Here is a 22,390-nt window from a genome sequence, read left to right as displayed (position 1 = left end):
ATAAAACCATAACTGCAATAGTCAAAAGTATAACTCTAACATTAATCGTAACAAAACAAGGTATGTACCTGGAACTGCAGGATCCATGACTTGGCAGACACTGTTGCTTTTGGGTGCTCTTTTACATCAATCGCGATGTCAATATTTGCAAAACGCTCTTCTAGATCGTCCAACCACGTAGGCGGGACGACGCGAGGCCCTACGTCATCCCCACTGATAGGAAGACCCAGCAGCATCGCAACGTCCTGTAGGGTCGGTGTCATCTCCCCACATGGGAGGTGGAAGGTGTTTGTCTTAGGCCTCCATCTATCAACCAGAGCCGTCAGTAGGGACATGTCCAGCTTTACTGAACCACTCTCAGCAAGACGACCTATAGTAAGAAGACCAGCCTCACTCAACCTGAAAAATAGAACGATCAAAGATAAGTACATTATGTACGAAACGTATACGAAACAAACGTATTCTTAGAAACATAATCCGACGACATATCACCTGGGCACCCATTGTGGGTCAACAGGAATAAACTCCGCTGGTGGACGTGGACGCAGCACAATAAGTTTCATGCACTGAACCACTACAAGGAAGGACCGGTGCGACGAGTCTATGACTCCGTCAATTAGAGCTGGCGTATCTTCGGCCATACCTAACACAAAAAATATAAGTTTTCTGCATTTTCTACAATTTATCTGAAATTTTCATAAAATTTTTCTAGCATTTTCATGCAATTTTTCTAGCATTTTCATGCATTTCCTACAATTTTTGTATAATTAATTTTTATAACATTTTCTACAATTTTTCTGCATTTTCTACAATTTATCTTAAATTTTCACAAACTTTTCTAACATTTTCTACCATTTCCTACAATTTTTGTACAATATATTTTTATAAATATATTTTTCTAACATTTTCTAAATTTTTCTGCATTTTCTACAATTTATCTGAATGTTTCATATACTTTTCTAGCATTTTCTACAATTTCTGACTATTTTTCGAAATTTTTTCTCGTATTAAACAATTAATCAATACCACAAAATTGGTTGGTAAACCTAATTGGTTTTTCTAAAAACTAATCTTAATTCTACCTAAATTAAATTAAAAACATTACTTAAATCGCTAAAATATCATTCCTGCTGCATACACTAATTATAGAATTAAACATACAAAAAATTTAGATTGAGAAAGTTGAGAAATATTTATTACCTGCGGTTCGGATCCAAAATCCGGCAGGGCTTCGCTGTTACAACTCTCTCCCTCACCCCTCCTCTCTCCCTCACGCTCTCTGGATGTCGTGGGAAGCAAATGAGGGGGGAGGGGGAGAGAAGCTTTTTATACAGTGTGGGCCCCCTGCCGCCCCTCTGCCGGGCGGCAGGCCTCCTGCCGCCAAGTGGTGGGGCGGCAGGGGGCCTGCCGCCCGGCAGGGGGGCGGCAGGCTCCCGCCAAAGACCTCTACGTAAAAATATATATTTTTATTTACATATTGGTCCCTACCGCCCCCTGCCGTGCGGCAGGGGTATAGAACTGTAAATTATAAAATCAAAAATATATTTATGTAAAAAATATTTTTGAAAAATATAAAAATAAAAAAGACGCTTCCTCCGGGCTCCGGGGGGCCTCATCAAGGTGAGGGCAGAAAGGGCCAGCCTTGCGTCGCCAGGCACCAAAGAAAAAAGGAGGACCCCGCCAAGCCCGCAACACAGCAGGTCGTCAAAAAAAAAATGGTGGGCCTGCGGCCCGTAGTTGTAATATCGACCGACTGCGCCAGCGAAAGAGGGCGGGCTTCTCTTCGTACTTCGCTTCTGTTCTGCAATGGTGCCACTCATAAAAAATAAAGAAGAAAGACAGCGATGGTGTGCGACACAGAGGCTCTCCTTTTTGGCTGTCAAAAGAAAAATATACGGAGTAGCAATGGAGTAAATAGTATTTTGGGTTTGAATACGTCGGGGCTCCGCCGACACCCACCCCACCCGTTGACCGTACCGGGTGGCACGTGCACGGGCATGGCTTTCCTTCGCACGAGGCGGGGAGGCGAAGAAGCCTCGACATCCTCGATCCGCAAGTGCCGGGGTCAACCCGTCGGCACGGCGCTTGATTTCGTTTCACGGGACGGGAGAATCTCTTGCTCCGAAGTCCGAACGCCGGAGTAGTGTCTCCTGCCGCCGTGCCGCGGCTCTGCTGCCCCACCTGCGTCGTCCACGAACTCGGGTCTCAACTCTCAACTCTCATCTTGCGAGTTGACCCCCCGATCTGATCGAAACTCGCAAGGAACCTTTGCTAGCTTTTATGATGCATCGCTTCTGCTGTTCAAACTTTCGGTCGCCACTTGCGTCGCTGCCGGCGACGAGTTCCAGTCTCATCTGGTGACCGAAGCACTCAAAAAGCATTCTATCTTTATCTTCTTCTGGATTTGGACTGAACAATACAGAAACGGAGAAGGAAGGAGATTGGTGATGCAACTATGCACCAGGTGAATAAACTCTGCGTTTCTGCAGGCAAGCGTTTCGCCGGCCACTGCAAAGTGCAGTTGACCCCAATCTGATTGAAATTTGCAAGCAACCTTTACTTATGCACATACACTTAAACTTGCACGAAAGCAGAGTCCACGAGTAACAAGCTGTACAAACAAGAGGGGCTTATATTATCTACTATGTAGGCAAATCCATCACCTTTTTATGCATTCAGGCAGCCTTCTTTGGCTGCTCCAGGTAAAATACACACACATCAGATGGATGGATGGATGGATCGTCATCGTCTGATGATCCTGCAAGTGCAACGCCTGCCGGTTAGCTTCAGGCCGTGGCTTTCTTCTTCTCTACTAAGTCTACATACAGGGAGTACAGAACCACTCCGGTACTACTAGTACAGGGAGGAGGAGGAGGAGGAGGAGGGGGGAGGAACTGAACAGTTTTCTTTCTTCTGAACAGAACGTGGGGAATAATCCCAGAGTCTAGACTGAAAAACTCTGAAGATGCAAACTGCAAAGGCCAAAGAGGAGGGCCACAGCTTTCGTTGTCGACGGGCCCGGCATGATCCCTGCAGAGGATGATCCAAACGGAGTTGTTAGACGGGCATGATTTGATCGATCAAAAATGCAAGCATGAAACCAAACCAACCACGAGAACCAAATCCGCAGGGAAAGAAAGTCAAATGTGGCAGCGCACGTCAGAGACTTCGATTCGGATATCATTGTCAAATCGACACGTCCGTGCATGAGCTCATTAGCCAACCAAGAGTGCATGGTTTTCTTGCGATTTGCAGGACAAGGCTTTCCATTTGCACTAATCAGGGCATCGCTTTCGTCACAATCTCGTGAAGCAAAGCAACATAGGAGTGGGTTCTTATAGCTTTAAATTGGGGCCGTACTAATTTGCAGTGTCAAATTAAGAGCAGCAAAACAAATTGGCTATGCTGACAAAACAAAATCGCTATGCTGACATAGCCAAGCCTTTCTTGTTTCAACCATAACGATTTACCACATCTTAATTCAGTTTGCAGAGTCGAGCTACACTACAGATTCACTTCAATTTACTTCTAGAATTCTACTAGAAATGTAAATTCAGTACTCGATGTTCGCAGCTACGCAAAGATTCACGAGGAAGATCAACATGTACTGAAATTTAAGCAGGTCTGAACTGAAGGTTGCAGTTCAGACAGGTGGGAAGCTCAGGCTCAGATCATACCTGGGTCGTGCAGAGGAGCTCCTCATCAGTCCTTGAAGATGACGGTGTCGGCGATGGCGAGGAGCGGGCCGAGGCAGTCGGGCGCGAACTTGCGCGCGAACATGTGCGGAAGGGTGTTGTTGGATGCGCGGAGCTCGGCGATGAGCCGCGGCGTGACCTCCGGCGCGGTGTACGTGCGCGGGTGGCCCGCGACGCTGCCGGTCCAGTTGACGCGGGTGAGCGTGTACCGCGCGACGCCGGCGGGGTCGGCCATGTCGAGCAGCGTCGGGAAATAGTTCTCCTCCGGGTAGCACGAGTCCTGCGCCATCTCCGGGAGGCAGGGCACCCGGAACTTGCGCCAGAGGCGGCGCTCCCGGACGACGAGCACGGCGTGGCGGCGTGCCAGCGTGAAGAACTGGGAGCCGATGCGGAACCGGTCGTAGGGGACCTCGGGGAGCAAGGCGCCCTCCCCGCGCGCCGCGTAGCGAGCGGGCATCTGCGGCTCACCCGTGAACACCTCGATGTAGCTCGGGAGCCGCCGCCGCTGCCGAAGGCCGCGGCGCGCGCCGGGGGCGGGGGGCGGGAAGAGCGCGGCGTAGAGGCGCTGGAAGGAGTGGAGCGGGACGCAGTGCTGCGACAGCAGCGCGAAGTAGGCGTTGGCGGGGTCGTCGAGCAGCGCGGCGGCGAGCAGGCGGCGCGCGGCGGCGATGAGGCTGGCGTCGGCGCGGCGCGTGGGCTTGGCGGCGACGAAGCGGCCCCGGAAGGAGCGCGTGGCGGGGAGGCGCAGGCGCGCGGCCGGGTCGGCGTGGACGTAGACGGTGAGGCGCGCCTCGTTCCCGGCGAAGAAGCGCTCCCAGAGGGGCGCGAAGGTGAGGTCGGAGTTGGTGAGGAACAGGAACGCCACCTTGGGCGGGCCCGCCGCCTCCGCCTCTGCCGCGGCGGCCTCCAGCGCCGCGCGCCGGAACAGCCGCAGGTCGTCGGCCTCCTCCCCCGCGCCCACGGCCCAGACCCCCGCCGCCCCGCCAGCCCCGACCCCCGCGCCGGCCGGCGGCGCCTCCGCCTCCGCCGGCGCCGGCTGCGGCGGCGGGGACAGGCGCGGCGCCGCGACCAACAGCGCCGTGAGCGACGCGAGGAGCAGCAGCGACAGCACCACCGGCGAGGACACAGCCATGGCGCGCGCGCGGGGATTGTCACCCGCGTGGCGCGCGGGGATTCAGGGGAGTGGAACGCGGGGCTCGGTCGGGAAATCGCTGGGACCCGGCGGAGCCGCGTCAGAGCCGCATCCCGGCGATCGATCGGAGGCCGCGGTTCCGATCGGGGAGGGAAGGGGAACGGAGGCGACGGCAAAGGACAAGGAGGAGGCGGGGGGCGGTGGCGATGAGGGTGAGGGGGGGAGTGAGTGCTCCGGGCAGGCGGCGTCTGGTTCGCTCGCGTCCGCGTCCGCCTCCTCGCCCCCTCGCTTTCTCGGCTCCCTCCCACTCACGGGCGGCTCGGTTCAGCCAGACGGCGCGCGGGGGGCGTTGCTCCCGCTGACAAGTGGAGACGGGATATGTGGGGGCCGGATCGCAGTGGGCGGGCCGCGTGGGCGAGCGGGTGAGGCAGGAGGCGAGGCGGGGGGCGGACGGCGGAGGACGCACGGTTGCGGCTATGGACGAAGGGCAGCCGTCGGATGGGTGGGTTACGTGGCGACGGAAGGGGACGGGTGCGGCCACGTGGCCAGAGTCCTGTCGCGTAGCGCGGGTTGCTAGCAAGTTGGCTGGCTGCCAGGCAGGGCCCAAGAGCGAACCGGCAGGATAGGACCCACACGCCCGCGTCTCTGGGGAACCGGAGCCGGGCCGACCAAGCCGGACCCGACGAGACGTTTGGGGCCGTCCGTCTTTCTACTGTTGGTAAATGCAAAAATTTTCTCATTCGTGCAAAATTCTCTTTTTTTTCTGAAAAGTTATTCCTGCAAAATTCTACCGAAATTACAGAGCACCACAAAAAACCGACCGGAACCACCTGTCAAAAAATGGCCAATAGTGCCCCTTCGCATTCTTTTCCCTTTACAGTCGAGAGCAGGCGGAAGGGCGATAGCGGTGCGGAATCGCTTTCCGGCTGCGATTTCGCCGGCCCTCTTCCTCTCCGGCCGCCAGCTTGGCACCGGAGAGGGAGGGTGGCCGGGAAATCGGGGCTCGGATGTATATAGACTAGATAGATTAGTGTGTAGGTCCAGGGTTTGCCGGAGGGAAGGTGCGGGTGCTTCCATTCGCGTGCGGATGAAGGCGGCGGTGCTTTCTCCTCATCGGCCGGTTTTCCTCTCGTTGGCTGCCGGAGACGGCGGCGCGCCGGGGTGGATCTTCTTCCTTCCGTTCGTTGTCGGCATTGCCGGCGCCGCGGAGAGGATTTTGTACCTCCAGGATATTCCGGGTGAGTTATCCCGCTCGGAACTTTCCTGGGTGGTTGCTCGGAGCCCTTCTGTCGGTGTGCGGTTGGATCTCCTCGTCTGGGGTTTCTTCCTTGGAGTTCTTGTTGGCGCTGTCTTCGCCGGGCTTGGGGTGGAGCTCTGGTCTTCAGGGATGGTGGTGGAGGGTGGTGTTTGGGGCTGGAGCAACGGAGCCGACGGCTGTGGTCATGTATCACGGATTTCTTACAGCTTACCAACGTTGGAGTCCGCTCTTTGGTTCGGCACGGCGGCGACAAGCGGTGTGAAGTCCAAGTGCCTTGCTTGATGCTCTCCGAAGCTTGGGTGCCGGCAAGATTTGGGGAAGAGAAACAGTAGTGGTCAGAACCTTGATGTAATTTCTGTGTTTCTCAAGGACCTTTCTGCAAGAAAGGATTGTACTGTGCCTTTACTTTAATATAAGTTGCAATCCTTCCGGCAAAAAAGAAAAAAAATGGCCAATAGTGAATAGAGATGCGACCGGCTGCCTCGAGACCACGGCGCTGTGTTTTGCGCACACTTTTTTTTGTTGCTGGTCATTAGCGTTTCCCCATTTATATAATATAAAGGGCTTACATTCAAAAAAAATATAAAGGGCTTACTTTTTTTAATCTTTTATCAACCACATGGCTAATGTCATATCAGCAAAATGGTAGGTACGGTATGTTGGTAGTGGTGCCGGAATCGGATCACATTCGAGTTTGAATTGTGGCAGTGGTTTGTAAATACCCTTTGCAATCGTCTGGAGAAACGGCCCAACACGCATCAATCAATAACCTATACTAAAGCGCCAGGATTCGGCGCGCTCTCGTGAGCCGTGGCCCCACGTGGGGCCGGAGGTACTGTTCATGCGGGCCGGGGAGCACTGTTCATGTGGTCCCGGGATACTGTTCATAATAGAAAATAATAAAATCTACTGTTTATGTGGGCCCAGGTACTGTTCATAATTAAAAAATAATTAAAAATAATTTATAATATAAAACTAAACCATGTGGGGCCCACATGTTTAAATGTTTAGTTATTTTTTATACACAAAAATAATAAAAAAATTTATATACTATATTTATCCTCTATTATTTATTGGATTTTGTTTTCACTTCGTGAACTCGCAAAATATAATTGAGTCATCCATTCATTTCTAATCTTATCATTTTTTCTATCAAATAAAATTACTAAACTTATCTTTAACCCTACCAAAATCAATAATAAATGTAAATCACTCCACCAACCGTACCTACTAACATAAAACAAAATTATTAAAAATATATATATCCATACATTTAGCGTGCTCTCGGACTTTAAACTACTATACCTATATCCTGTAACTTTCAGACTTCATCCAATACATCAACACATTGTTAAAATATATCAACACGATATTACTTTAACTGTAGCACACGATACATCAACACGTTGTTAAAATACATCAATATGATATTGCTTTAACTGTAGCACATGATAATATATTTCTATTATTATTTTAGATCAAACATTTTGATACAGGCGCGCAAAGCGCGCCAACCTGCCTAGTCCCTTTAATTGAACCTGACCAACACGATGACTAGAAAGCTTTATTGCTTGTTGCTGCTCTTGCAATGTCATCATCTTTCCAAACGGCCGTTTCAAAAAAAAAAAAGGAACATCGTTGCGTTGCAACCAAGCCTGACCTGCAACACAACCATCGGAGGAACCAAAGCCAGCCAGGCCCGCTTTGGAGCTTTGGGCCTGGTACCTTGTCCTACCCAGCAATCTACTGGGCTTGGGCCAGGCCCGGCCAACCTAGCCCAGGTGACCACCACTCCAGCTAGCGCTCTTCATCTTTTTCGTCGGTTCTCTTCAGCTGTTCCATGCCCAGACGGCCGCACGCCGCAAGGTGGGGAGGGGAGAAGGGGGAGGAGGGGTAGCAGGGGCAGTTGATCCTCCTTGCCGTAGGAGAGCTCCGTCGAGCAGCGTCGCCGGACGCCATGGCCGTCGGTGTGCCGGATGTTTTTGCACACACGCCCCTGATGATTGCAAATACCCTCTAGATTGGATCTATCGTGATCCGGGTTTTTTATATAAACCCAGGACATTAATCGGGAATCCTGTGTTTTGGATCACAATAACGATTTGTTGCAAATTGCCCCTATAGTTTTCTATAAAAAGAATCCTATTTTGCAAACGAACCTTGCCATCATGGTATATCTTCTTGGACGACCGCACGAGAACCGACCTCTCCTCGAGGCTCGCGGGCCGGAGCAGCCAGAGGCGAGCCGAGCGAGGAGGCCGGAGTGTGCGGATGCGTTTTCGCCCAACCATCTCGACACACCAAGCTTCGGCTCCGCTAGTAGCATCGCCAGACGCCTTTTCCGCCGACACTGGTTGTTTTGCAAAGCCCGACAATTCCGATTGCTTGCAAATTGCCCCCTATAGTTCTATAAAAAGAACCCTATTTTGCAAATGCACCTTATTATCATGATATATCTTCTTGGACGACCGCACGAGAACCGCCCTCTCCTCGAGGCCCGCGGGCCGCCGGAGTAGCCAGAGGCGAGCTGAGCGAGGAGGCTGGAGCGTGCGGATGCATTTTCGCCCAACCATCTCGAGACACCAAGCTTCGGCTCCGCTAGTAGCATCGCGAGACGCCTTGCCCCCCGGCATCAGATGTTTTGCAGAACCACCCCCTTGATAATTTAATTACACAAACACGATCCGATTATTTGTTAATAGACCCACTATATTTACGAATACCCTCACTTTTGGATCACGATCTGAGTATTTGCATATTGCCCCTTATAGTTTGCAATCACCCCCCTGTCTCGGTATATCTTGCAGGCTTCCTGGCCGGAACCGCCAAGCACACCGTCGGCTCCCTCAGCTAATACCGGTGATGGACGAGCAGCCGCGGGCTGAGCACGCGCGGAGCCCGGGGATGTCGGTCGCCGCGTCGCGGGCCGCCGCAGGTGCCTACTGCCCACCGCATCCCGGCCTCCTGCCGGCGCGGCTGCCCAACGCCTACGGGGGCCTACGCTCGATGTCGATGAACACACCTCTCTAACATTTTTCTGAACCAGTGTTGGACTCGATCGGCTAAAGGGCAACCAACATGGAGTATTAGCCTTGTTTGTTTGGTTGATTTAGCACACGATTTTCGAAAAGAAAATCTCATATGCATGGAGTACTAGATGGAGTCTATTTGCAAAAATTTTTTAGGGTTGTGTAATTTTTCGTGACGAATCTAATGACGGTAATTAATCGATGATTGACTACAGTGATGTTACAATAAACATCCTCTAATCACACGGTCAAAGGTCTCATTAAATTCTTCAAGGTCCTAGCGCAGAAGTTTTGAAGTTGATTTTAAAAAATAACTTAATTTAATATATCTAATTAGCGTTCAAAATTAATACAAATCTGCATAGCACAAACCAGGGCCAATTGCCGAGCCAATCTTCAGAGTTCAGACGAACGGGGGTCGCATCTGTCGCTGCACTGCAAACGCCGGCATGCCTTGGCTGTGCTCTGCCTGCGTGCTAGTGGTGTCTACCAGGGTCGCATCGATCTTCTGTCGCTGCAAGCCTGCAACCTGCAGATGCAGTGGTGTCCTGTTCGCTCGTGCATCCGTAGCTGGATGGCATGGCATTAAGGAAGCAGTTGCGGAGAGCGAGGGGCGGCGGGCAGTTGGCACACACCTTTCTTCCCTGAGCTCTCTCAATGATCAGTACTAGTAGGTATTAGCACGAAATTACTAGTTCTTTGTGATGATTTCACGCGGGAAGTTAGAGAGGCTGTGTTTAGTTCCAAAAAAAACTCCCTCCCAATTCCAAACTTTCCATCACATTGATATCGAAACATTAAATATAGTAAATGACACATATATAGAGCATTAAATGTAGATAAATAAAAAAACTAATTGCATAGTTTTGATGTACACGACGAGACTAATCTTTTGAGCCTAGTTAGGTCATGGTAAGATAATAATTACCACAAACAAACAAAAAGTGCTACAGTATACTATTGTGTCCTATGTGACTTTTCACATCTTTTTCCCTCCATCTAAACATAGCCAGAAAGGGAAATGAAAGGCCGTTCAAATTTGATCTACGGACAGTGTTATGGATGGATGGGGCCTGCAGCTGAAACGACCGGCATTTACATTCCCTGGCGCCAAATTTATAGCTTTCTCCCATTTATAGGCCTGCCGCTGTCGTCTCACTTAATGCCGTCGTGTAGCTCCCCTTCCTGAGCAGCAAGGACGGACGGCGATTCAATGGCGACACAACACTAATCGATTACCCAAACCAAGCTCTCCCTCCCTCTCCTTCTGTGCTCGCATATAAACATTCTCATCACCAGTTATCGGTCACCAGCAAGCAAGGCATACACAGATTCTGTCTCGAGGTGACTGTCGTCCTCTTGGCGGCGGCGGCGGCAGCAGCAGCAGAATCGACCGACCATGAGGAGTGTAAGTTCTCATTCAGCCAGAAGCTAGCAGTTCTTATTCCAGTCTAGCTCCTCTTGCACTGCCCCCTGACAGAGTGACGACACTGATAGATCATCAGGTAGACCTCTCTTGAGCTGTTCTTGGGAGGAACATGAACAGCAGCAGCTATCTGCTATTCTGCTATGACGCGCAGTTCCTATGTATTGCTTTGTTGATGTGCAGGCGGCGGCAATGGGCTTCCAGGAGCACGGGCTAGCCTTCCAGGTGATCACCGACGGCGGCGGCGGCGCAACCGCAGCGCCGTGGTGGGCGGCTGCTGCTGCTCCTCAGGGGTTTGCCGCCAAGTTTCCGATCATCAGCTCAGGTGAGTTTTTATTAGCTTTTAATTTAGTCGACTTAGGACGATGGATCAATGGTTGGAACCTTCGCCAGTCGCCAGGGCGATCCACCGATGTTTGGGCGGACGTTGCCGACGCCGTCCCTGCTGCCGGCCGGTGTGTGTACCTGACGGCACCGCTCTGAATGCCGGCCGCCGGCCGTACGGGTTATTAATGGCTATGCTATAATTTGGCCAGTGTGGTCCTAAGAGCATCTCCAGAGATAGTAAAACAGCTCGGAATCGCTATATCTATCGCTGTACCAGAGAAAATCGCATCCAACAGCATCGGCATCCAGGTCCGCTCGCTTTCGGGCTCGCGATATCGCTCCCCTCCCTCGGCATCTATTCCGAACTGCCCCCGCACGCTATCCCCTCCCTCGGGCTCCCTCCCTGTCCCTCCCGTGCCACCTCCCTCCCTGTCCCTCGCGCTCCCTCCCACCATGGACGCGGCCGTCGCCGGGCAGCAGCGTGACGGCACCGGGCACATGGCCGGCGACGCCGGCGGGAGGCGCGGTCCGACGACGGCCGCGGGAGGGCGGGCCGGCAACGGCGGCGGGAGGGGCGGGCCGCGCCGGCGGCGGGAGGCGCGGTGGCGGAAGGAGCGGGCCGCGCCGGCATCCAGGGCCTCGTGTGCCGGCCGCGAGCTCCTTTGCTCGCCGGCGTAGAGCTTGTGCACACCGGCCGTGAGATCTTTTGTTCGCTGGTGTACAGCTCACGCAGCGAGCTCCGTGGCTTCATCTTCACCACGAGCATGGCGACGTCGCACCGCACGTTGAGGCGGGTTGTCCTTGATGAGAAACGACGCCGTCTTCGCGAGCTCCTTCATCGCGACAAGCTCCTCAAGGCCGGTCCCTCTCGAGCCACGGCAATTAGTCGAAGGTGCCCGGCCCCACGATCCGGCTATGCACGGGGTTGCCGGCGTAGTCGAGGATGCTGACCCAGCACGAGGCCGTGGCCGTGGCCGTGGGCTCGCCGCAGCCGGTGAGCTCCAACCGCCGCCGCCGCCGAGCTCTGACCTCAGCCCTGCGCCACGCCGCCGTGCGCGCCGGCTTCGCCTGGCCGTGCCGCATCGCCGCCGGCTGGCCTCGCCGCCGGCATGAGCCGTGCCGCCGCAGCACGCCATGTCTAGTCTGCTCGGCGGCGGAGCGGACGGGCGACCGGATGGGAAACAAGAAGAGCAGAGCAATGGCTAGTCTGTTGGATAAGATTGAGATATGGAGAGTGAAAGCTAGCTAAATAGATAGCTAAATAGCAATATGAAGAGTTGAATATTCTGTTGGAGATGCTCTAGTTCTAGGATAATTGAATAGTGTGGGGTCCTTGATTGATGCATGTCATAGGTGAGGTGAGGTTGGTGACGCACTTCAGTGAGGTTTCTTTGCCTGTTCGATAGTGCTCCTCCACCTTTCATCTCCAATCTTGCCGTTAGACATATGGCCTATTCGACCGGTCTCAGCCTACTAGACCGGTCTCGGTCTCAGTGCACAGTTAGTTATTAAGATTGAAAACTGTAGACAGTTTCATGGAGATGAAACTCATCTCTTATTCTATGAAACTCTTTTTTTTCTCTTCTTTAACAAAATTAATGATGTAATATAGAATTTACTGCACTGAAGCTCTCCATAAAAAATTCTCATTGAAACTAGTCTTACATGCACATATGGACCCACCTCATTACTTTCTATCCCTATAGACGCTTTCAAGAGATTATTAATCCGTACATTATGAATTTTGCATAATTACTTTTCATGCAGAATTGTAGCTCTAAGGTCAATTTTGTATTAAATATTACTAATCTATTAAAATACTATTTTCTTAGTCATCAATCGATTGAAATCTTCGCATTTCATCCGTCGACGAAAACAAGCTGAGGGCACCAAATTTGGGCCTGGAGGTTAGGATTATGGGGTTTCCGGGGGCCTCCTGTCACCGGTGGACCTAGAAGGGGGTTTGGGTAGGCGGCCAACCAGCGTCGGCTTCGATCGCTGGGCGGAGGGCCAGGCGGCGAGGATGTCGCTAGCCGAGCGTTGGAGGAGGCGGGGGCCACTAGAGCCGGACGGGAGGCGTTGGTGGCGGTGGAGTCGCGAGGAAGAAGCCACGGTGTCAGGTGCGTTTGCGCGCGGGAGGTAGAAGATGAGGGGGTGAGGAGAGAGAACGGTGAATCTGAGCCATTTATTTTACATCCAACGACGGTAGCGGCGGATCTAGCCAAGAGATATAGGGGGGCTGATGCCTTCTTCCTCCTCTTCCCCACCCTCTCCTCTCTCTATTTTCTTCTTCTTCCCTCTTTTTCTTCCCTAGCTCCCCCTTGCTTGTAACGGAGGTTGCAGCCAGTAGGGGGGGGGGGGGGTTGGAGCCCCCTCAGTCCCCCTACTGGATCCGCCCCTGAACGACGGCTAGAGGTGACTGATGGATAAGTTTAATTTTATTCAACTGATGAGGAGACAGATCCATTAAAATAACAATGAAAAGTTCTTAATGTATTTTTTTTATGTAAGGCATCATTTCCTCTCCACCTCCACTCATAAAATTTGAAACTTAAAATTTAATTTGCACATGAAAAAACAAAATGAGAAATCTCATTAGAGGTTGACCAATTAAAATTGTTCAGGGAGTAAATTGAGCTTAAATTTTGCTCATGGGGTTGAACAGATAAAGTTGATCGGTGAAGGTAGGAAAATGGACTTTCTATGTCTAAGTCCATGGATGGGTTAAGGTTAACCAGATCTAGAATTCTTCGATCTACATTGCCAAACAATCCTTCCCTTGAATCGATTAACCAGCAAAATTCTGTGAAGCAACAAAAAAGTACTGTCCAAACAAATAGACGGAAACAGCTAAACGCAAAAGGTGAGATAACTGACAAACACTTGATGATTTCAGGCGATTCTGACCCTCCGCAAGACCTCAAATACCATGAGCCTTTGGCAGCAGCCATGGCCGCCTACCCGGAGTTGCACAAGTACCATGGCCCTTTCGATCTGGCCCTTGGGCAGTCCATGGTGAGGGTCGTAGGCTTGCAGCCATGGCAGTTCAAGTCCGTAAATCTAAGCCTCGACATCTTGGCCTTTTACCCCTTGTCTTTTGAACTGAAGGTGTGGAGCAACAATGCCGGTGCCGGTCAGCGCCAGAGCTTTGGCCTGTACTCTCCATATGGAGCTCAAGCTATGGTAAGCCGTAAGGGCGAACAATATGATCATCTCCATTGTCATCATGTTCTTGATCCATGAGCATTCCAGTTGGCATTCACCAATGTCTGAATGTCTCAGCTCAGCATGCAGTCCTAATATGATACAGCATGAATCTGCATCGGACCTCTAAGTCTCTAGATGAGCTGTGCTGTGCTGACTCTTGTCTCACTATTTGCAAAATGAAGCACGGCAGGGTGCTCCTGCCGCCGGCGATCGCCGCCGAGGAGCCGGTCTACGTGAACGCCAAGCAGTTCAAAGGCATCCTCCGGCGGCGCCTGGCCCGTGCCAGGGCGGCGAGGGACCTCAGGGCCTCCAGGAACCGCAAGGTATCGTGGTTTTCTGCTCAATTCCCCGCGTTCAAAAAATTCATCTCGATTCTGCATTTTGCACTGACTCGCCGTCGCGCCGTGCAGCCATACCTCCACGAGTCGCGGCACCTGCACGCGCTCCGCCGCGCGCGGGGCTCCGGCGGCCGCTTCCTCAACACCAGGAGCCTCGCCGCCGGCGACCCGCCGCCCCAGCTCGCCAGCACGCCCCTGGGAGGGCCGGAACCCACTGAGGGCGGCGCGTCGAAGGCGGCAAGGCTGCACCCGGCGAAGGAACGCCAGGAGGACGTCTTCCTCTCGTCGTTGACGAACATGGCCGGCGACGGCGACGGCAAGGCGAGGTGGGTCGGAGCGGCGCCGCGGGGCTGCTGCGACCTGCTCAGGGCGTGACGGCGGCGGGCGGCCAGGGGCCGAGCCTGGTGGCTCTAGGACGGCAACTCATTCTTGGCTCCGGGTTATCCGGGTATGTGGTTCATCGGCTGTGTGCAGCCGTGCAGGGCAGTGAGAGATGCAGCAGCTTCTCCTGCACCAAACCAAGATAACCAGATGCGGTCTTGTGTTCCAGTAAAAACTGCAAGTTCATTTGATGCATGTGCAGACGCTAACTGTTCATGTTTGAAAGCTATTGTCCTGTTCAATTAGATAAGAGATTTATGTGCGCTGATGACTGTTTGATCCTGTTTCTTGTCTGAGATGATGCTGGCGATGGATGAAACAAACACAACATGGCAACCAGCAGCATATTAACCAGAGAATAGATGGTAAATAGTAACATGATGGAGCTTCATTATCTGAACTTTCTGAATCGGGGACGCCTTCCCCAATAGGTAACAGCCAAGCTATTTGCTGGCAACACAGACAGAGAAACCAATTCAAAAGAGTCCCCTTTATGGTTCCTTCCTAGAAATCTTCACTTGACAGGGCGAATTTCAATTTATCCATGATGACAAGAAAACTTGAATTCACAAAAGGAAACAACAGGTATGTTGGCATAAAGACACACCAATACAATATGCACTGACCTTGATCCACTGACTTTTTTCTCAAAAGAAATACTTTGCAGGGAATCCATATAATTCCAAAAAGGGAAAACTTTTTTTTTTGAGGAGACCAAAAAGGGAAAACTTAATACCATCTGGTAGCTACAAACAAACAATACATATATTCTCATGATCCTAAACTGTAAAATCCTGTTGGACCGTCATAATACTTTCAATGAACTGGCGCGCGCACGCGCGCGCACACACATATATCCTTCGGCGAAATTGTTGATAACACCTTATCAGCACCAAGTGTGTATATATATATTTTTCATAATATATTATTCTTAATACTCTTGCTCTTGCCCATGGCCACGAATATCCAATATGTCATCATTAGATATTGGCATATTCATTTTTGATTCATAATCCTTCTTTATATTTTCTTCATAGTCTTTCTTTATGCTATCGATATTTTCCTTTATTTCATGTTTCACTTATTGCCAAACTTCTTCTTTTATATCTTTTTTCAGTTGAGGAATTATTGAATCTAACATTTCTTTGATCTTCTTTTCAACATATTCTTCATTTGATGCTTCTTTTTTTACAACATCTTTATATGTTGGTATTTTTTGAAGGTTCATCTTCTTTTATATTTATTCCAGGCAAGTTTGTCTTTACATCATTTGCCTTTCTGTATTTTTGAATATATTCTTTTGCTGCAGGCTCTAGAAAATAATTTATTTCCAAAATATTCCTTGCATATGATAGAGCTTGATCAATATCTAGATATTTTTTTCCATGATATTCCTTCATCTTTTTCTCTTTCTATTTGTTGGGCTATAACTTCTTCAAATGTTACATAGATTCCCGGTGTCTTTCCCCTATATATAACATATATGAGTTTCTTTTCTATATTGATAGATTGATCTTTTGGTTGTATTTTTCCATTGACCATATGAAAATATTCAGCTAAGCTATTTAATATTGCTAACATATAACCTCTATCATCCCTCTTATTATTATATTGAAACCAAAAATTATCTAAGATGCATTCTTGTATTTCGTCTAAGACAATATAGTCTCTAGGCTTAAATTTATATTATTTGGTGGAAAGATTCTTAGTCTATTTTCAGTCCCAAAGCTAAAGCTTTCATTGCCACTAGGACTTACTCCTCTCTTCATTCCTGCAAAATAGATGATCGTGAAAATATATCAGACAAGGTATTATCTTTTTCTTTTATATGCTCAAAGATTACTTTATAACCATTTCCTGTAACAATATCTTCTAATAAAATCCATCCCCTAGTTGAACTTTTCTTACTATTGACTTTATTGTAATATTTGCATATAGCTTCACAGTCTGTTCTTACTGTGAACTCTTTGAGTCCTAAATATAATCTAAAAGTATTTATCGCATTTATTACGACTAATATTTCTCTATCAATATTATTTATAGTCTTAAGCTTATATTTTCCTGAAGCATACCTACATATTTTTTCTTCAGTCTTTGGAGAGTACTTGTGCGGCTTCTATTTTAATATAGTTCCCCATCCTATTTCAGATGCATCTGTCTCTATTATAAAATAATAATCATCTAGAGGTAGCTCTAAAGGTTTTAATTCTTTGACCTTTTCTTTTATAATTCTTACTAACCTTATATCGTCAGAGTTAAAATGTTTCTGCCCGTTTTTTATTAATTTTGCATATAATGGTCCAGCTAATTTAGCTAAGTTTTCAATATAATTTCTAGCATAATTTACTATTCTTAAAAACTGCTGCAATGTTTTTCTTATCATTCATAACATCAGGAAACTGTAATATTTTCTTTGCAATATGATCTTGTAAATAAATATTTCCTTCCCTAATTTCATGACCTAAAAAAATTATCTTTTCTTTGCACATTTCCATTTTCTTTTTAGAAAGTATTAATCCATGCAGCTCTACCTCTCTAAAAAAGGTTTCTAAATGAGCTATATGTTCTTTATAGGATTTTGAAAAGATTAATAAATCGTCAACGTAAACCAATATAAATTCTTGTTTTTATTAAATATATTTTGCATTTTTCTTTGAAATAGTGCAGGAGCATTCTTGTAACAACCCGGTGTTAATTTTAACGCTAATATCGTGCTTAATTAATAATTAAGGCTAATCAACGTCATTAGCGTTAATCGAGTTCGCATAGTAAACATTGAATTAGCTACGTTCGATCTCGTTTTTCTCCCTAATTCAAGTCTCAATTCAACTTTCGCCTAGAACGAAAGTTGTAGATCTTCTGTTCCTCTACAACTTTTATTTTGGCCAAATTTCAAGTTCCTATACGAAAATTTGAGTTTTGGATGGTCAAACTCGAATCAATTTCAGTCAAACGAGATCAATGTTCCTCCCTGTACCTCCACAGTGCTCGCCGCGACCGATCGCCGGCGACTCCACGTATCGCGCGCGCCGGCGATCCTCGCCCTCTGTGCGTGTGGATTATCCATTCGCAGGCCCTGGAGGCTTCTCGTCCCCCCTTCATCTTCTCCCTCGAGCTCACGCCGAGCAAACCGAGCAGAGCCCGCCGCCGGCCGCCGTGCTGACCATCCCTCGCCGTCCCGCCCCGTTTTCCATGCCCTAGAGCTGATTTGCCTTGCCCCGAACCTCCTTCGCCCCATCTCGAGTTTGATTGAGCCGCTCCCCGGTCGAATCGGCTTGCGTCGCCACAGCTGCCATTGCCGCTCCGCCGGAACGCTGCCCCGCCCGTCGGTCCCCATCCTCTAGTCCACCTCCGCCCGATTCGAGTGCCCAGTGAGCTTCCCCACACCCTACTCCTCCTCCCAGTCCCTTTCCCTACGTGAATCCCTCACCGCCGCCGCCGGTTCGCCGCTGCGCCGCCGCGGGACCCATCCTGCGCGTGCCTGCACGCCCCACCGCGCACCCCAGGGCCGCCTGGGCTCCCTGGGCGCGAGCCCGCCCCGCCTCCCCGCTGTTCTTCGCCGCGCCGGCGAGGACATCGCGTGCCGCCATCGCCCCTGCCACGGCGCCGCCTCGGGCCACCCTGCACGCGCCCCTGCGCTGCCCCGTGCGCACGCCCTGCTCCGCCAACCCGCCTTGGCCGCGGCCTTGCCACGCCACGCCGCCGCCGTGCCTGCCCGTGGCCACGGCCATCGCCACGGCGTGGACAGAGTAGGGGAGGGGGAACTGGGAGCTAGGCCGGCGCCCACTGACATGTGGGGCCCGGCTGTCAGCTCCTACCTTTTAATGTTTTATTTATTGTCTTTTTGGCAGAAAAATTTAAGAATTTGTAGGAAAATATCAAAAAATGAGAAAAATGCAAAATACATTTTGTTAGGTTTCTAAAATCGAGATCTTCAGAAGAAAAATACTTGTGCATGGTAAATGTCACTTTTGCCCCTGCTAAAAATTCGGGTTGTGTTTATGCTAGTTTAATTAATATCGGTTGTTCTATTGCTCTAAAAATTATGAAATTTATTCAGTAGATTACTCTTTGTATGGGTAGTCCATTGAAAATTTTTCAAGTGGATAGCCTATGTGCATGTTTTTGGATATAATATTGCTTGATTTCCTTTCTAGGGCTAAAAGAAATACTTTTCTATATCAATAAATATTGGTAATTTATTTATGCATTCCTTATCAGTAGTTTTTCATGATAGAAAAGTTGTGCTACCCAAATCGATGTGGCATGTTAAGTTTTTGTGTTTAGCTAATTCCTAGCTTTAGTTTTTCCTTTATTTTCTTTTTCGCCGTTGCTAAGCAATGCTTTATTGCTTCATCCTGTTTGTTATAGGTGCCTAGCTTCCTTAAAGCGAGTTTAGCAGTGTTGTTGAAAGGAAACCCTTTAGGCTAAACTAAGCGGGAACTGAATTTACCTAGCAGCACCAAGTCGTTTCCTTTATCGCTAGTTTTTTTCTTGGTTGTTCGTTAAATGATTGCCAGTCATATCTTCTTTTCCTCGCATTGCATTGCCTCCTGAGTGCCTTGCGCCATTGTAACTCCTGCATGGCATCTTTTCATACGTGTAGACGTCACGAACGAAGCGGTCTACGAGCTGGTTGCTGAGCCGGTCCCGGAGCCGCAAGCAGGAGAATAGCAGGAGGACGCAGTCGATCACACTGCCGAAGAAGTCACTAACCCCACTGACCTGCAAGGCATGCCCCGGAGCATAACCCTTACTTTCAGTATCAAATGTTTATCTAAGTATTTGTGCATTTACGTTTATAGGAGTTGTATGAAACCCTAGTATGCGTGTTTTTCCATAGGTACCAATGAGTCTCTACTAGTGTGCAGGTCGTTAGTACTACAATGCTTAAATAGGATTCGGTAGAAGTCGAGTGATTCCTGTCACTCGCATGTTATAAGTCCTTGTTTAATGGCAAAGTTACCGAAGGATGAACCAAGGAGGAAAAGAGAAATGGAGACCGGGCGGTAATGAGTTGGAGTATGGATATGGAATAGATGAGAAAGTGAACTTCCGCCTATGTCGATTGAGGACCGTACCGTTGTTGGCCCTGATGACTGAGGATTGAACAGTACTAACCACGTGTCGGAAGTAGGAGGTAGTCGAAACCGGTAAGCTCATTACTTGATTCACAACGATACTTTGAATCACGACTTGCTACTCTGGGAGTGGGATGATGGCGGGTGTTGTAGTCGCCCTCGGGTCCACTGGGTGTTCGCCGTGTGTGGCTCCTCACCCGTGTTTCGGCAGGTGTGATTCAGACGTCAGGGTGATGATAGGAACAGTTGACGTGTGTGGCCCGACGGGGTTGCACGTGTCGTGTGAGTTAGATCCACCTTGCAAGGTTAAATCGGATCGATTCGCCGTCTCTCCCGGTTAAGAGAACCTTGGTCACTGCGTCACATCATAGTAAGAAGTGGAATAAGCATTGAAAGGTGAATATGGAATGTTGTTTCTGTTGTTTTGAAGAATTAATCTGATCCACCATGTGTGCTCTAGATGTTTAGGCGAATTTAGTTAATACTTGCTGTACTAAATGGAGTTAAAATATTGAAAGTAAGGATTCACTGCTAGCAGCCTTTCAGCAAAAGAACTCCAGAGCCAAAAAGCTTTGCATGTCTAGGTAATGGGCTAAGTATACCCAAAGTCGGGTAAGCCTTACTGAGTATTAGTATACTCAGGGTTGTTGTTGTAACCCTTCTGAGCAGGTTGTGTCCCCGCTGACTTCGAGGAGGTCTGTGCATCCTGGATTGGACAACCGCTTCCTCCTGGGTGGACCGTAGAGTGGGCCCGTCTTCCCCGTGAAGATCGGGCAGATTGGCATCACATCGGTGGGCAGAATGTGGAGCTCACCTTGTATCGTCGTCGTGGTTACCGTATTGTATTTCGAACTCGGTTTTTTTACTTCCGCTGTGTTTTTGAACTCTGTCGTTTGTATTCAAACCTTTTATGTAAAATTCATGTGTAAATTAATTTGAGGTTTTCTGTATGCTTGTATCACTTGTGCTCGTCTTCGTACGGGTCTGCTAGTGCAATTGTGATCCTGGAGTACAGTAGTTTAATCGGGATTTACCCGACAACCTGTCAGATTACACCGTTTTAAGTGCACAGTAACATGATTAAGTATTAAGATGATGGTTAGTGCATTTAAGCCGGTTTAATTTGGGCGGTGCTACTACAATTCTTTAATTCTAAAGGCATTCCTAGCCACTCAAAATGACCTTGAATTTGGAATTTCGAGTTCGAATTTGGAGCGTTTCCCTACGTACTGGTATCAGAGCCTGGTTATTAAAATTTTGAATTTAAGGGATTTACAATACTTTGTCAAAATTGAAAAGCTACATTATTTGAATTTAGAAGTCAATACCGGAAACACTGTTAGTACTAAAGAAAATATAAATATTAGGTGCAGAATAAATAATTCTGAAGAACATTGGCATACTTCTCACAGTTAGATAAATTTAATAGTTGATTTAATTCATAACTTTTATATAACTTGGGGTAAAGGCGAGATGATTTAGAATTAAAATTTGAAAGATTGCGGAAAGAACATAAGCATTTAGAAGAGCAATATTTAGTGACAAATAAAAAAATTAGAGTTAGCTTTGCAAGCATCGGAAGAAATCAAAATATTTCTTGAAAAAATTAGTCAAAATAGTGATTATATTAAAAAAGATATATCCTATTTATTTAATAAACTAGAAAGTACTAATATTTCTGAGTATAGTAAAGAAATTGTGTTGTCATCATCTGGAATAATAGAGGTTCCTAGATCATTAAATTCTGACAAATGGAAGTATCTGAAAGCATCACAAGAAGAGACAAGACCCTCCAAGTAGTGCAAAAAGATACGAGGCCTCTAAGCTTAATAGACAAATTAAAAAGAGGATGTGATGATATTAAATCCTTAGAAGAAATGATAGATATAGAAAGAGATCTTGAAAGATATCAGAAGGATACTTTAAGAAAAATAAGACCTCAGCAAATATATCAAATGGGTTTGTTCGAAATAAAAGTGGATTATACAGGATATCTAGAGAAGTTGAATTAAGTGTATTAACAAAACCTGTTCAGTTAAGAATTGTTAGTAAGCAAATTGAGAATAAATTAAAATATACTGGATATAAATACATTCATCAAGGAATGCATATTATAGGAATTAAAGGAATGACAAGGAAGAAATTAGGAACAAAAGTCTTAATCACCCTATTAGATAAAAGATGGGAATCAATAAACAAAGCAGCATTAGGATTCTTAGAAGGAGACATGAATGAAAATATGCTAATTACATATATAGCTCCAGATTTAATGATGCCAGGAAAAGAATTTATAGACAAAATGATATTTGCTTTTCAGACCAAAGCTTGAAGGCAGCAGTGCCATCCAGCTGTCCAGGCAACAGTAATGGAGAATAATTGAAGACGCCGGGTGTCCAGGCGCTTCCTTAAGCCAGAAGGCTCCTCCCGTCTATAAAAGGAGAAGCCAGACGCAGCACTTGACATCGGGCCGGACTAAGAAGTGGAGAGAAGACACCGACCGCCGAATACTCAGAGCG

The 22,390-nt window shown here is 48.3% G+C and overlaps 2 protein-coding genes across 4 annotated transcripts; one reads left to right on the top strand and one right to left on the bottom strand.

The window, feature by feature from the left end:
* Nucleotides 1-2,533: 2,533 nt before the first annotated feature.
* LOC120662206 (glycosyltransferase BC10-like) lies at nt 2,534-5,105 on the bottom strand. Its single transcript, XM_039941338.1, has 2 exons — nt 3,678-5,105; nt 2,534-3,030 (listed from the first exon to the last, which is right to left on the bottom strand). The coding sequence occupies exon 1, from the start codon at nt 4,825-4,827 to the stop codon at nt 3,703-3,705; it is 1,125 nt and encodes a 374-aa protein (XP_039797272.1). The 5' UTR covers nt 4,828-5,105; the 3' UTR covers nt 2,534-3,030; nt 3,678-3,702.
* A 5,152-nt stretch (nt 5,106-10,257) lies between these two features.
* Nucleotides 10,258-15,061, top strand: LOC120662186 (nuclear transcription factor Y subunit A-10-like). Of its 3 annotated transcripts, XM_039941328.1 has the most exons (6): nt 10,263-10,522; nt 10,724-10,865; nt 13,764-13,882; nt 13,976-14,050; nt 14,257-14,397; nt 14,485-15,061. In XM_039941328.1, the coding sequence occupies exons 1-6, from the start codon at nt 10,514-10,516 to the stop codon at nt 14,785-14,787; spliced, it is 789 nt and encodes a 262-aa protein (XP_039797262.1). In that variant the 5' UTR covers nt 10,263-10,513; the 3' UTR covers nt 14,788-15,061. The 3 variants fall into 3 exon arrangements, with proteins under 3 accessions (XP_039797252.1, XP_039797246.1, XP_039797262.1); XM_039941318.1 differs by having other exon boundaries at nt 10,258-10,619; nt 13,764-14,050; XM_039941312.1 differs by having other exon boundaries at nt 10,260-10,522; nt 13,764-14,050.
* The last annotated feature ends 7,329 nt before the right edge of the window (nt 15,062-22,390 follow it).

This window comes from Panicum virgatum, chromosome 2K, assembly GCF_016808335.1.
Source record: "Panicum virgatum strain AP13 chromosome 2K, P.virgatum_v5, whole genome shotgun sequence".
NCBI classification, from domain to species: domain Eukaryota; kingdom Viridiplantae; phylum Streptophyta; class Magnoliopsida; order Poales; family Poaceae; genus Panicum; species Panicum virgatum.
This window is presented reverse-complemented; position numbering and strand designations above follow the sequence as displayed.

Coding starts and splice junctions, on each gene's coding strand:
- LOC120662206 (XM_039941338.1), bottom strand. CDS start 4,827: ATGGCTGTGTCCTCGCCGGTGGTGCTGTCGCTGCTGCTCCTCGCGTCG.
- LOC120662186 (XM_039941312.1), top strand. Junction 14,051..14,256: donor CATATGGAGCTCAAGCTATG/GTAAGCCGTAAG, acceptor TGCAAAATGAAG/CACGGCAGGGTGCTCCTGCC. Junction 14,398..14,484: donor GGGCCTCCAGGAACCGCAAG/GTATCGTGGTTT, acceptor CGCGCCGTGCAG/CCATACCTCCACGAGTCGCG.